Genomic DNA, 14,597 nt, shown 5'->3' with positions numbered 1-14,597 from the left:
TGAGCAACACCACAGATCAGATTCATCAGCGCCAACCCTTTTATTGTATCCACCAACAAACACATTTCAGGTTGTCCAAAACCTCTTTACCATCCCCACTAATTTCACACCGAATAACAGATGAAGTTACAAATTTTTTGTATGTATACGTACACGTAAAATCCACGCACACGTGCAAAATGGTATGCGATGGGCAAGGAGACTAGAGCACCTGCAACTTACTGAGATGCTCCAGGAGAGAAGTCGCCTTGCGCTTGGCTCTGTCCGAGCCTGTCTTGGAGAGCTCGGTTAGTGGTATTTGAGCACCCAGCCTTCCTATGCAAGCCAGATTCTGTGCATCCTTCTTGCATAGGGCAAGTAAAATAGCAGCTGCGTTCTCCTTGTTGCGGGCCTGGCTTGATCTTAACAAATCTATCAAGAAAGGAATGGTGTGAGCCTTGGCTATGGCGGTTTTACACTCGTGGTGACTCACGAGGACTGACAAGATCGTCAGCGCTTCATCAGTAGCTCCATTGCTAGATGAATCTTGCAGCATTTGAACCAGTGGCGACAATATTCCTGCTCGAACCGCACGGACCTTGTTTGCTTGGTATATGCATAAATTGAACAGCGCTGTTGCCGCATCTTTTCTGCCTCTTGAACTGCCACCCTGCAGCAACTCAACCAAAGCTTCAATCGCCCCAGGGGTGCTTCCTATCATAATCTTGTTATCATCGATTAGTGACAAGCTAAAAATAGCCGCAGCTGCATTTTCTCTTGCTTCCATGCTACCCGCCCTAAGCACTTGTATGATTGGGACTATGGCGCCACCAACCACTATCAGTTCCTTATTTTGATCATATATCGAGAGGTTCAAAAGGGAGGTAACTGCATGTTCTTGGGTTTTCGGATCTTTTGAAGACAACAGTTTCACTAGAGCAGGAATAGCACCAGACTCTGCTAGAAGCATACGGTTGTCTGTACTTTTCTTGGCCAAAGATCTTATTTCAGCAGCTGCAGATTTCCGTTCATCCAACGAGCTGCAAGAGAGATTGCGAACTAACGCTTCGATTGCTAATCGGTCCTCACCAACCTCTACGGAAGAACCTTCATACTTAGATCTCGTAGGTGGTTCAATCCCTTTTTCCTCACACCACTGTAATATCAAACTTCTCAAGACAAAGTTCGGGGTTAATGTAAGGTTTTGGAGCTTCTGTTGAGTTTTTGGACAGGTCCGGTTCCCACCATCAATCCACCTTTGAATGAAAGCACGCTCATATGTCTACAACATTAGCGAGCAAATTGTTAGCAGGTGTCAAATTATGCTTGAAGCCCTAGACAGAAGTACTCTTAAGTGCTGTGCGAACAAATAATAGGTGATGGTGTGCAAATTTACCTGTCCTGTTGACACAATGACAGGATCTCTCATCAGCTCAAGAGATATTGGGCAACGAAAATCTTCAGGCATAGCTACAGATTCGGGCTTCTTAACTTCGTCAGGTGAGCCTTTTGTGTCGTCACTTTTTTGGCTCTCAACATCGACAGGTTTTGCAGAATCAGTAACTATAGTGTTTTCTAGTCCTTCAATTAGCTCAGATGTTATTTTCTTGATGTCAGATTTAGCTATCCCGCTAATTTCTGAAACTAGTAAAGCAACATTTTGCAACTCCAGTTGATCACTGCTGAAGTTTTCCATCTGCAATGTCTCAGCCTGGCTATCTGGTTCTTGAGATTGTGATCCAACAGTATCGGCATGACGAACTAAGATATCATGAATTTTTGAAAAAACGTTTACATCAAAGGCTCCCTTCTTCTCCATTTCTCTTTTAAGCTGACCCCGAACTAAATCAACCTACAGGTTTATGAATTCAAACAGCTATGTTAATTAGTGAGGGAGCAATCTTTGTAAAGTATCAGTCAATGAAGTTAACTATACCTCCTCTTGAACTTCATCAGATATTTGAAAACAGCTATGTGGTAGGTTTGTTAGAGCTGCTTGCAACTGCCAAGTCACGTACTTGAACTGAACAGCAATATTCTTGTCGATGACATCCTTAACAATGAAAACGTGAAGCATAAGAATTAAAGGTACTAACAAGCTATTACATTCGAAATAAAAAGTGTTAACAGGGTATAATGCAGGTCAGCCTATAAGGATTCATACAAATGAATTGGAGATCACATTAAAACAGCTGTTCTGAATTGAGTTAACTGACATTTGAAAGGAGTAGAATGGATGCTGAGACATGAGGTACAGATTTCATAATAACACGCATGTAAATTTAACATTTATTAGACATGGAAACTTTGCATTAGGAGTTAATATGGTGTATGCAGAAAAGATATCATTTTACATCAATTAATGCCCCTTGGTATAATCATATGCTTAGCTTTCTCAGAGATTAGGTATAAAAACAATCATGTGTTGGTTATTTCATTCAAACAAGATCCGTTTGGCCCCACTAGTACAAACAAGAAGTTAAAAGTTCCATGGTATTGTGGTTCCTCTATAGAAAGATTCTAGCAGTAGTATAGATTGATTATATTAACAGACTCTGAATGAGCAGAACTATAGCAACTTGAGGACAAATAGCTCATGGAAGTAGAGCTTCCTGAAACTTTAAAAATGTAGAGATTTAGAGTGACAATTGACAAGCACTAATTGAACCAAGGCAATTGAAGTTGAAGCTTGGCATGCCGCTTCTCAGAGTTTCATGAGAAGAATGAGAGAAGGGTCTAGCAATATATGATCAACCTTGGACCGTTTTAGAATATGAAGATGGGGAGTAAAATGGGTCGCTCATCTACTTGAGAGCACAGAGAGTCACATAAAACTTTCCAATGTTATCTTAAGTAGCATAGTGTGATCTCAAGAACCAAAACTAATTTTATGAACTACATGACCAGTTCCGTACCAAAAATCTCGGAAAACACCTGATACATAATTTTAAGTAAACCCTATTTATGTATGCCATGAGTTTACGCACATATAGTGACGTAATATGCATTACTTTTTAGACGGCGAATGAATGAATGTTGCAACGTGGGATTTTTCTTCCGATGCTGCTGAAAGATTTCAGTAACCAGCAAGCAGTACAGGTTGCCAATGAGCATTTCGGAGAAGAGGCATGGCAGGAAAAGAGGTCGACAATTGAATTGACACGTGATTTATCTTTGGTCCTTGGCTTGGCTGTTGGCTAAGCATGGTAGTAAGATGTTTTTTTTGCCACCTCCGTTGCTCTTGGTGCCCTCAAGTTGACACTCATCGAGATCGCGGGACGAGCTTGGTTTGAGAAATATGACGGTGCACCGAAGTGTAATTAGATGTGCTGCAGGAGCTATAAGATACCACGGCGCGAGGAAGGTGTAGCTGCAGCTGCAGCGGCAAATCTATGCACAACTGATAGTAGTCAGGTGTATTTTCCGAATGCTGGCGGGTATACCAATTGCTGACGGAAGTGGACCAGGATCATGGTAGCGAGGAAACGGAAACAAGGCAATGGAGAGAACGTTGTTGGAGCTAGACTAGACGACGCGCGAATCGCGGTCCATGTGCTTGCAAACGGGAAGGTAGCAGATGCCGGGGGGGGGGGGGGGGGGGGGGGAAGGGTCCTGGAAGTCACCTGATCCGTCGCGGGCGGCGCCGGGGGGGCGCGGCCGAGCGTGATGAATCTTTTGGCGGCCTGGAGCGCCCTGAGCAGGTCGGCCACCCAGGCGACGGCCTCGGGGTCCGCTGAGGCCGCGTCGGCGACCTCGGCGAGGAGGTGCGGGAGCAGGGAGACCTTCCGCGCGAGGCGCAGGCAGTCGGCCCGCAGCGGGTCGGCGGCGCACACCGCCGCGATCTCCCGCACGATCTCCGCCGCCGCCGCCGCCTCGGCCGTCGCCATCGCCGCGGTCAGGACTCGGCGCGGATAAGGAAGGGCGGAGGAGGTGGCGGCGGTGGGGAGACGGAAGGGGAGGGGGGCATGCCAATGTCAACGTCGCGTGCGTGATGCGGCGGTACTAGTTGGACAGCGCAGGCGCGTAGTGCGGGGGAGCTCAGGCAGGGAAGGTGATGATGGATGGGCTGTGGATTAATGAAATGCGGGGCTGGGTTGGCGGCAGCTATGGTGGTGGTGGTGCAGCCGTCCTCCCTCCGGTGCGGTGCAGCCGTGCGGCGAGGGGAGGAGGAGGTGAGCTGGGGGTGGGGTACTGGGGTGTCGAAGGACTCCAACTGGTTTGGCTGCCGTCCTTCCGCGTGAGGAGAGGAGAGATTCCCGGCCCGGGCGCGGCGGACCGGAGTAAACAAATGCGGGGAAGTCGGGTGCCTGCCTGGCTGGAGACCTCGCCCGCCAGCTTCGAAGGTTGCAACCGGCGATCCGGATCCCGTGTGGCCCCAATGCAAGTAGGTTGTACACTGCATATACTATTAGTTAACAGTATAATAGAACCACTTAGGAGCCTCCACAGCGTTTTGGGCCATCTCGGTGCGCCTGTCCGCCATATTGGGCCGGCCCAACATCTCAGAGGCTGCTACTCTGAAGACCTACCTGGGAGCGATGTGGTCAATCTTACCAAGAAACTGGTCAGTCATAAATGGGTGGACAAGATCCACGCACGCTGGGCCAACTCGCGCCCGCAGCAAGCCGAAGGGTCAAGCGAGTCAAATCTGGTCAGGAGGAAAAAAAAAGCAAAGGAGAGAGAAGGGGGCGAAGCGAGACGATTGGAGTCCGCCATCAAAGCCTCGACTGAGTTAATCAGCCGTTACTACAAAACCAGCGTTCATCCCCTCCTCTCCTGGAGGAGCAGGCTGGCCGCAAAACCCCTCAGCTCTCGACGGGGATCCGCCGCTGCCCTCGCTCTCCCGCCTTTCAAGGTTTCGTGCCCGTCCCCACCTCGCCCGTGCTGGCCGCCCCGCTGCTCGATCTGCCGCACCACCCACGGAGCGAGGTGCTATCTATCTATCGTGGACTACACACACGACGTGATGGCAATGGCGATCGGAGTCCGATGCGAGCTGCACATCTTTGAGGTGCTTGAATACTATTTTCAGTCCTATATCTGAACGTATCTCAATATCTTGGAGCTTAGAAGTATCTGCACTGTGCTGATTTTCTGCGCTTAACTACTCTTTGGACCAATCCCCAATTTTAAGTTCTGAAGTATACTCACCTGCTCAGAATATACTTCACTTGATTTTTCTTGAATCGGCTCACATCGCAAGTGGAGTTGCAAACTTCACATGCAAGTGAGGTCTTTATTGATTTGTGAAATTATCAAATTAGTTCTTCAACTGAACTTTGTTATGTGGTATCCCAGAATATGAAGATAATGACGGGTCACTCGATTCATCTTCGATTTTAACTGCCTAAGGCTGTCGGATGATGGAGGGACTAGAGAGTATCTCATATTCTCATTTAGAAACACTATGGTAATAGGTAGCTTTTCTGAATTGACGTTGTTCTCCACGGTTTGCCTGCAGGATGGAGAGATCATGAGTGGCATCAATGGTTTGGGCTCGGATGCTTATAATGCTGAGCGTAAGCACATTGTATAATTGTTACCATGTGCTATTTTTGGTAGGTGTTTCTATGTTTCAGTACAAATCAGGGTGTTTGCTTAGTTTTCAGAAATTTTGGTACTTCAAGTTCCGTTTGTTCAATGTTCCAATACTTCTTTTTGAAGAACATGAATTATATCTATGTTGAAATCTGAAACAGGGTGCGTTAGGTACGCAAGAGGAGGAGAGGATGGCCGTCTCATTTGTTATCTCCTAGCCGCAAAGTGGAATGCCTTACGCCTGTCACTTCGCGGTGGAGGAAGGGGCCATGGAGATCGGAATGCAGTACCAGGCGAGCACCCTCCAAGGAGCACCAGAATATCTGCCATGAGTTGCTTCCCTTCGAAAGTACAGCTCCATTCCGTGGCAATCCCCTGCTCCCTCTTCTAGGCCTAATACCAGGGAGAAATATATGAAGCAACCATTTATATTTGTACATGATTTTATTAGGGACGAGAACCTTCAATAAGATATTGATTCAGCTCTAACGCATCGCCAAAGCTTTCGACAGCATCTCGTGGTCTTTTCTCCTCAGCGTGCTCCGGCAGAGGGGTTTCGGCCCTCGTTGGCTGGGTTGGATCGCGATGCTGCTTCGTACGGCCTCCACGAGCGTGCTCGTCAACGGTTGCGCGGGCGATGCGTTTCGGCACGGGAGGGGGCTGCGGCAAGGGGATCCCATCTCCCCGTTGCTCTTCGTCATCGCCATGGACGTGCTGTCAGCGCTGTTTCTTTCAGTGGAGCGGGCCGGCATCTTTTCTAGCCTGGCGGTGGTGGGGCTGCGCCACCGCGTCTCCCTCTATGCTGACGACGTCGTCATCTTTTCCAAACCATGCGCCGACGAGATCGCAGCGGTCTGGGAGGTGCTGGCTTGCTTTGGTGGCTTCTCTGGCCTCCAGGCGAATCCGGCCAAGAGCTTCGCCGCGCCGATCCGGTGCTCTACGGAGCTTCTGCTCGATCTCGACGAGGCACTGCCGTGTCCGCTTGGCGCGCTCCCTTGCAGCTACCTTGGCTTGCCGCTGTCCCTACGGAAGCCTGGGAAGGCAGACCTGCACGCCGTACTCGACAAGCTCGCCGCTAAGCTGCCTTTCTGGAAAGCTAGGTTGCTCTCTAGGGAGGGCCGCTTGACCTATGTGCAGGCCGTGCTCTCCTCCTCGGTGGTTTATCAGCTGCTCGCTCTCGACCTTGATCCGTGGTTCATCAAGGCGGTTGACAAGCTGAGACGCGGTTTTCTTTGGGTAGGTGCTGCGGATGCAAAGGGTGGTTGCTGCATTGTCGCTTGGCATCTCGTCTGCCAGCCGAAGTCGCTCGGAGGTTTGGGTTTGCGCAACCTCGCGCTCATGAACGCCGCCCTCCGCACGCGTTGGCTGTGGTTGCAACGCACCTCCATGGACAAGCCTTGGGCCGGCCTACCGATCGCGGCTGCGGAGAGCACTGTCAGCCTTTTCAACGCCTCCGTTTCTATCAAACTCGGCCCTGGCTCCAATGTTCTTTTCTGGGAGGACGCGTGGATTGGGGGGCTCGCCATCGACTCCATTGCGCCTGCAGTCCTGGAGCTTGTCAAGCCGGCCGTGCGGCGGACCCGTACGGTGCAGCAAGGGAAGCTCAACAATTCGTGGGCGCAAGACATCTCGGGGCAGCTCTCCGTGGACGCCGTAGTGCAATACCTGCGCCTGTGGGCGGCAGCCTCCCATGAGCTGCAACAGGTCGACGACGCAGCGGTCTCCGACGTTTTCAGGTGGAGGTGGACGGCGGACGGAAGTTACTCATCCAAGGGTGCTTACCGCGCGCTCTTCCATGGCACCGTCGGTCTGCCCGCGGCCCCCTTGGTGTGGAACTCTTTTGCGCCGTTAAAGTTCAAGTTCCACGCCTGGCTTGCGCTGCGGCGGCGCTGCTGGACTGCCGATCGAAGGCTGCGGCGCGGCCTGCCGTCGCATACGCTTTGTAAGCTTTGCGATGCCAGTGACGAGACGCTCGATCACCTGTCCCTGCATTGCCCGTACGCGCGCGCGATCTGGGCTGGGCTCGTCGTGCAACTACGGCTACCGGATTTCACCCCCACGGGCGACCTCGGCATCAACGACTGGTGGCTGCAGGCGGCTGCTAGGTTCGCCAAGGCAGACCGCCGCTCGGCCAACTCTCTCATCATGCTCACGCTCAGATCGTTGTGGCTGGAGCGGAACGCGCGTGTCTTTGAGGATAAGCGCTTGCCCCATGCCGTGACGCTAGGGCTCATTGTCGATGAGTGGCTCGGCTGGGTTAGGGCCAGGCATAGCGGTAGGCTGCCGGGAGAGTGAGCGGTTTTTCTCCTTTCTTGCCGGCGCCAGAATGGCGCTTGGCACCCCATTTGTATTTTGGTGGACTGGGACATCTTTGTCCGTTTTTCTCCCGTAAGCTTAATGCAATGACGCGCAGATCTCCTGCGGGTTCGCTAAAAAAAAAAAAAAAGAAGGTACTAGACATGTCCGTCTGTCTATTTTTATTGATTTGAATTACAATGTGACTCTTCAAGCTTATGCCAAATGTTGGCAAGTTCAATTTCCAATGTGTTATTATTGAATAGGCTATAATTTTGCTATTTTGAATAAACAGATAAACTTTGGGAATAGCCGTCAAGGTAAAAGTGCTTAATTCATGAGAAGGAGGTGAGGTGAGGTGAAGCTTTGACGTATACTTCAAAGCTATAGTGAGAAGTGCATGTTAATTTTGGATACTTTATCAAGTTAATTTAATAACATGTTAGTTGGTCTGCATTTGAATGTGCTCATAATTGGACCGGAGCGAACAACTGAAAGAGTAGTTGTTGTCATGGTAAAATTTAGCATTTTTTTAGATGTGAACTTTAACATTCTGAAGTCCTCTATTTTGTAGTACACCAAGTCGATCAAATAATTATTGCGGTAGGTAGTTATGTCTCTTTGGTATTGGGTTTATGGGAGATAATCAACTAACCTTCTTTATTTTCAGAAGTTTGTCTCAAAAATTGCTTGGCGTGTGCATACTTTAATGGTGTTCTCAAAAAGGTCCTTGTTTCAGTTTATTGCCTTCTATTTTCGACATCCAGGTTCGCGCTTATACACTATTGTTTGGCTTATATGGTACACTTCAATGTTCATTATTTTTCTGCTACTACTGATGTAAAATAGACATGCTAGACTCAAACCAACTTTGATTTATAGAATAATAATTTTATTATTATTTTCCTTTGTTGAAGATTCTGTTTTCATACTGTGCTGCTCCGCAATGCTTCTTGCACGTGTGAAATGATGACCAATACTGTTTTCGCATTACATAACTAGGATGAAACCAAGGTTGTGTACATGTAAAGTACGCTGAGGTGGATCTTTTTTCCTTTAAGTTGCTGCTTAGATTGGTACTGAGCTAACGGTGGAACCCCGGTACATGTACCCAAGGACCCCCCTTCAGGCTATGCAGTTGAAGACTACCTCATTTCAGCCTCCACAAGGGGCTGAAGATCTTGGTGCGTGGCATTTGGATAGCAAAGTTCTGCACTCTTTTTAAAATAAGCCTACAAAAACTTCATGTTTAGTTGGACAGTCAGGTCCACTGAATGAAATTTTGAAACTGCAATGACAGCTTCTGGTGCCGCATGTGGGTTTTGCCTTGTCCCATCAAATCAAGATGTTTCCTTGGCAAGTAGCGCGCAATTCCTTGGCTCTGCGTGTAAAGCTGAAGATAAGTGGACTGGTCGATGAAGTGCCATGTTTGTGAACTGGCAGAAGAATATGGGGGGCACTTTTGCCAAATACAAAGCGGTTAAAGAAATATGGCGAGGCCTTGGTCTAGGGAATGCAGATCTAAGCTGAAAAAGATGCAGTCTATCAGGGCTACCATGGACATAATTTGAAAATTGCCAGAACCAAAACGTTTTCAGGTCCTTGCTGGTGGCACTGGTGGAATAACCGAAACAAAATTCGAGAGGATGATATAATTGGAAGCCCCTGGCTTATGTATGTTGGAATAATGCAAATAGCTCCTACATTCCTGAGGATGATACATCAGGCTGGGGTGCAATCGCGGGACATGATAAGGGGAAGGTCGTAGCTCCTCTAGCGGGAACGAAGGATGACGTCCATGATTCCTTATGAGTGGAACTGTGTGCGCTGTCTGAAGTTTTGGGGCTCTGGCTACTCAACTTGAGGCAATCAAAGTCTTCTTTGAAACAGATTGGGAACTCATTGCTTTCAAACTGAACAAGCGGTAGCCTGACACCTCCACATAGTCCAGTATATTAGAAGATGTGAAGGTGCAGCACAAAACTTGTTCTCATGTGCGATGTCTAATTGTCAAGTAATGCAGACAAGAAGCATCAAGTAGATGAGAAGCAAGCATGACTGCTCCTTAGTTCGCTAAAATTTCTAGATTGTGCCCTCTTAATGACCAAAATAAAGCTGATTCTTTCCATCAAAATTAATTAGTAGTTTTGCACTTAAGTTGTATCATGAATTATTTTAGTCATGCTATTACACTTTTTTATTCCATCCTTGTATATGTGTAGCCATTCATGCAAATTATGTGCGTAAGATTGTGCAATACTATATCTAAAACTTTGAATTGGAAGTTGCCAACCATCCAATTTACTCTATAATATTTATATGGTTCAAAAAATATTGATGTTCTTTCTACAAGATGGATGGGCTCTAAAACATGAGCATTTATCACATGGTATTATGGTATTTTAGTTCCATGTTTCATAAATATTTTAATATTTATCATTTTTAGATGGACGAGCGCGGCAACGCGCGCTTTTATGGTCTAGTATGTTATAGAACGAAACTGTTTACGCCCTCTTTAATTATTCGCAGATTAAAAAACGCGTGAATAGGAAAAACGCAATAATGTAATTCCGACTCGTTCAATTTTTCTTCAGCCTGTAGGTGGTCACGGGCCGTCCACGGTGCCGCCAGCCCAGCCCGATTAAATCCTTATATCGGACGCCCACTGTCGGGCAAAAAAACTTGATGGGCTTCCGCTACTGGTTCGCTACCGCCGCCACGCCGCTCGACGGGATTAGGTAGCCTTCCTCGCTGCGACGCTGCGGTCGGCTCCTCTTCGTGCCGCGTCGCGCCATGGCCGGCGACGGTCCGCTGCTCCTTCCGCTCCCTCCCCCTCGAGCTCGCGCGCCGCCACCACCCCTCCTCTCTCTCCGCCGCTCGCCGCTCCCCTCCATGGCCACTGCCCTCCGCCTCCTGAGTTGACCTCGTCCGCGTCCAGCACCTCCATTCTGCCACGGGAAAGGACCACTCTCACCCCGTCGTTTGAGCAGCAGACCTGTGGGGAGCTCCCGGCGGCCGGCGAGGTTCTTGGGGATCCTCAATTGCACGCATCTGGCGAGGTCCATGGGGAGCTGCCGAAGAAGATTCGCATCGTGGGATTCCTTTGGTGTTGTGCACTATCGATATTGGGTTAAGGTGGTGGGCCAGAGCGGACACCCTGTAATCTCAAGGAATTAAACGAGCAGCAAGCGGCATCCCGTACTGTTTCAGCGGGCAGAGGTTATCACCTAGTGGGCGCCCACGGACAGGCCCACCTACAGGCATAATTTTTCTTCATCAAACAAATATCATTCAAATTCTACATGACTTGCAGTCACATCGAGACGTTAGAGAATTGCACACTCAGACTACTAGAGCATACTCTCGCCAGGAGACTCAACCCCCGCGTCGCCCTCCTCTGGCGACCAGGGGGAAACCCTAGCCGCCGCCAGTAGCCCCCTCCACCTCTCCTCCCTGATTCACTGCCGCCGGAGGGGGGCCGGCAAAGCCATGCCCCCCCCCCCCCCCCCGGGGAAGGTGGCGGCGGGGCGGTTTTCCTTTTCCCCGCGTCCACTAGCGAGAGGGATCTCGTCGGGCGCGGGGCGGAGCGGGGGGCGATGGGGCCGGTGGCTGGGTGCTGGCGGAGGTGACGGCGCGCGGACGGGGAGCGGCGGTGGTGCAGCGGTGCAGGCATGGCGGGGCTTGGCGGTGGTGCAGCGGCGCTAGCGTCGCGGCGCGCGCTCGGGCCCATATGGGCTCCGACGGGCCGGCTCGGGTTCACCCCTGTTCGCGCTGGCTCGGCCGTGGTCGCTGATACGTCTCCAACGTATCTATAATTTCTTATGTTCCATGCTAGTTTTATGACAATACCTACATGTTTTATTTATACTTTATATCGTTTTGATGCATTTTCCGGAACTAACCTATTAACAAGATGCCGAAGTGTCAGTTCATGTTTTCTGCTGTTTTTGGTTTCAGAAATCTTACACACGAAATATTCTCGGAATTGGACGAAACAAAAGGCCACGTTCCTATTTTTCTAGGGGCTTCACGGAGTCCGAAGGAGAGACGAAGGAGGGCCACGAGGAGCCCACACCATAGGGGGGCGCGGGCCCCTCCCTGGCCGCGCCACTTGGTGGGGAGCCCACCTCGGGACTCCGCCGACATCGCCCCTTCGCCTATATATGCTCCCAGATGTGAAAACCCTAAAAAGATAAGCCACGGGACGAGAAAAGTTACGCAGCCGCCGCCATCGCGAAGCCAAGTTCGGGGGACAGAAGTCTCTGTTCCGGCACGCCGCCGGGACGGGGAATTGCCCCCGGAAGGCATCTCCATCGACACCACCGCCATCTTCATCGCCATTGCTGTCTCCTATGATGAGGAGGGAGTAGTTCTCCCTCAAGGCTAAGGGCTGTACCGGTAGCTATGTGGTTCATCTCTCTCTCCCATGTGATCTTTATGTGATCATGAGCTTTGTATCACTATTAATCTATGTGCTACTCTAGTGATGTTATTAAAGTAGTATATTCCTCCTTCATGATGTAATGTGGACAGTGTGTGCATCATGTAATACTTGGCGTAGGTTATGATTGTGATCTCTTGTAGATTATGAAGTTAACTATTACTATGCACTCTAGAGTTACTTTAATATGAACTCCGGATTCACTCTCCATGGTGTGACAGTGACAGTGTTTGCATCGTGTGTGATTCCTTTATGACGTTGTGGAGCTTGTTTACTCCGGCTTGAGGGTGCTCTCGTAGCCCTACACAATGAATGGTGTTTGTTATCCAACAATAGAGTCTTTGAAAGTAGTACAAGGGAAGAGAACTTATTTATTTATGTGATTATTGTTGAGAGTGTCCACTAGTGAAAGTATGATCCCTAGGCCTTGTTTCTAAGCATCGAATCACCGTTTATTTACTGTTCTACTGCATGTTTACTTGCTGCCATAGTTATTTCAGATTGCTATTACCACTCATATTCATCCATATCACTTGCATTTCACTATCTCTTCGCCGAACTAGTGCACCTATACATCTAACAAGTGTATTAGGTGTGTTGGGGACACAAGAGACTTCTTGTATCTTAATTGCAGGGTTGCTTGAGAGGAATATCTCTGACCTCTACCTCCCTGAGTTCGATAAACCTTGGGTGATTCACTTAAGGGAAACTTGCTGCTGTTATACAAACCTCTGCTCTTGGAGGCCCAACACTGTCTACAGGAATAGAAGCGTGCGTAGACATCAAGCTATTTTCTGGCGCCGTTGCCGGGGAGGTAAGGTAAAAGGTATTCACATCCTCCGACTACTAAGCTATTTTCTAGCACTGTTGTCGGTGTGTGAGTGCTCGAAGCTATTTCCTTTAGATCCTGCAATTATATCTTTTTGTTTCTTGTTTTCACTAGGTAGGCTTAATGGAAAACAACAACAAAATGAGAGATCTTTATGAACTTTATCTTGAATTAGGACATGATGTGTTTGAAGAGAGAATTAAAAAACCCATGGAACTTTATATGCATGCTAATGGGAATGTTATTAGTATGAATGCTTTGAACACCATTGTTGCTAATGCTATGGAAAATTCTAAGCTTGGGAAAGCTGGTTTTGAGGAGCATGATATTTTTAGTCCCCCAAGTTTTGAGGAGAAAATTTACTCTGATGATACTTTGCCTCCCATTTATGATGATTATAATGATAGTGGTATTTTGGTGCCACCTACTATGGAGGATAAAGGTTATTATGATTATACCATGCATGCAATTTATGATGATATTTTGAGTCCACCTACTATTGAGGAGAAAATTAATTATGATTACAATATGCCTCCTATATATGATGATTATGGTGATGAGAATAATAATGATAGCTATCTTATTGAATTTGCTCCCACTACAATTAATAGTAATGAGTATGCTTATGTGGAGAGTAATAATTTTATGCATGTAGCTCATGATAAGAATGTTTTATGTGATAGTTATATTGTTGAGTTTGTTTATGATGCTACTGAAAGTTATTACGAGAGAGGGAAACACGGTTATATGCATCTCAATAATATTAAGTTTCCCCTCTTTACGTTGAGAATCTTGAAGTTGCGCTTGTGTTGCATTTCTATGCTTGTCGCATTATGCTTACATGACTTGTTTATTTACAAGATTCCTTTTCGTAGGAAGTGGGTTAGACTTAAAAGTGTTTCTTATTTGCTTTTGATGCTCTCTTTTGCTTTAACTCTTATTTCTTGCGCGAGCATCATTAAAATTACTGAGCACATCTTAATGGCTATAAAGAAAGCACTTCTTGGGAGATAACCCATGTTTTTATTTTTCTACTGTTTTGTTGTGTCTTGGAAGTTGTTAATACTGTAGCAACCTCTCCTTATCTTTATTTTATTTCGTTGTTGTGCCAAGTAAAGTCATTGATAGTAAGGTTGATACTAGATTTGGATTACTGCGCAGAAACAGATTTCTTACTGTCACGAAATTGAGCAGCCCCGTCTGTAGGTAACTCAGAAAAATCTGCCAATTTACGTGCGTGATCCTGAGATATGTACGCAACTTTCATTCAATTTGAGCTTTTTCATCTGAGCAAGTTAAGTGCCCCAGAAAAATTCGTCTTTACGGACTGTTCTGTTTTGACAGATTCTGCCTTTTATTTCGCATTGCCTGTTTTGCTATGTTTGATGGATTTCTTTGTTCCATTAACTTTCAGTAGCTTTGTGCAATGTCCAGAAGTGTTAAGAATGATTATGTCACCTCTGAATATGTAAATTTTTGATTATGCACTAACCCTCTAATGAGTTTGTTTTGAGT

At 47.7% G+C, this 14,597-nt stretch overlaps 1 protein-coding gene and 1 long non-coding RNA gene across 2 annotated transcripts; one reads left to right on the top strand and one right to left on the bottom strand.

Annotated features, from left to right (window-relative positions):
- Positions 1-4,163, bottom strand: LOC127306246 (U-box domain-containing protein 11). Its single transcript, XM_051336870.2, has 4 exons — positions 3,603-4,163; positions 1,916-2,032; positions 1,376-1,831; positions 1-1,261 (listed from the first exon to the last, which is right to left on the bottom strand). Exons 1-4 carry the CDS (start codon positions 3,864-3,866, stop codon positions 203-205), a joined length of 1,896 nt encoding a protein of 631 aa, XP_051192830.1. The 5' UTR covers positions 3,867-4,163; the 3' UTR covers positions 1-202.
- A 405-nt stretch (positions 4,164-4,568) lies between these two features.
- LOC139832891 (uncharacterized) lies at positions 4,569-5,997 on the top strand. The gene is made up of 3 exons (XR_011747587.1): positions 4,569-4,990; positions 5,278-5,537; positions 5,679-5,997. It is a non-coding gene; the product is annotated as an uncharacterized lncRNA (long non-coding RNA).
- Positions 5,998-14,597: the final 8,600 nt, after the last annotated feature.

This window comes from Lolium perenne, chromosome 6 (genome assembly GCF_019359855.2).
Source record: "Lolium perenne isolate Kyuss_39 chromosome 6, Kyuss_2.0, whole genome shotgun sequence".
Lineage (NCBI taxonomy): Eukaryota > Viridiplantae > Streptophyta > Magnoliopsida > Poales > Poaceae > Lolium > Lolium perenne.
Note: the sequence above shows the minus strand (reverse complement) of the source record. Positions and strands in the feature narration are given on the sequence as shown.

Excerpts from the sequence above, each read along its gene's own strand:
- LOC127306246 (XM_051336870.2), bottom strand. The coding sequence starts at position 3,866 with ATGGCGACGGCCGAGGCGGCGGCGGCGGCGGAGATCGTGCGGGAGATC. Across the intron at positions 2,033-3,602 it reads CGCCGCCCGCGACGGATCAG|GATGTCATCGACAAGAATAT; the intron begins GTGACTTCCAGG and ends TTCATTGTTAAG. Across the intron at positions 1,832-1,915 it reads CTGATGAAGTTCAAGAGGAG|GTTGATTTAGTTCGGGGTCA; the intron begins GTATAGTTAACT and ends ATAAACCTGTAG.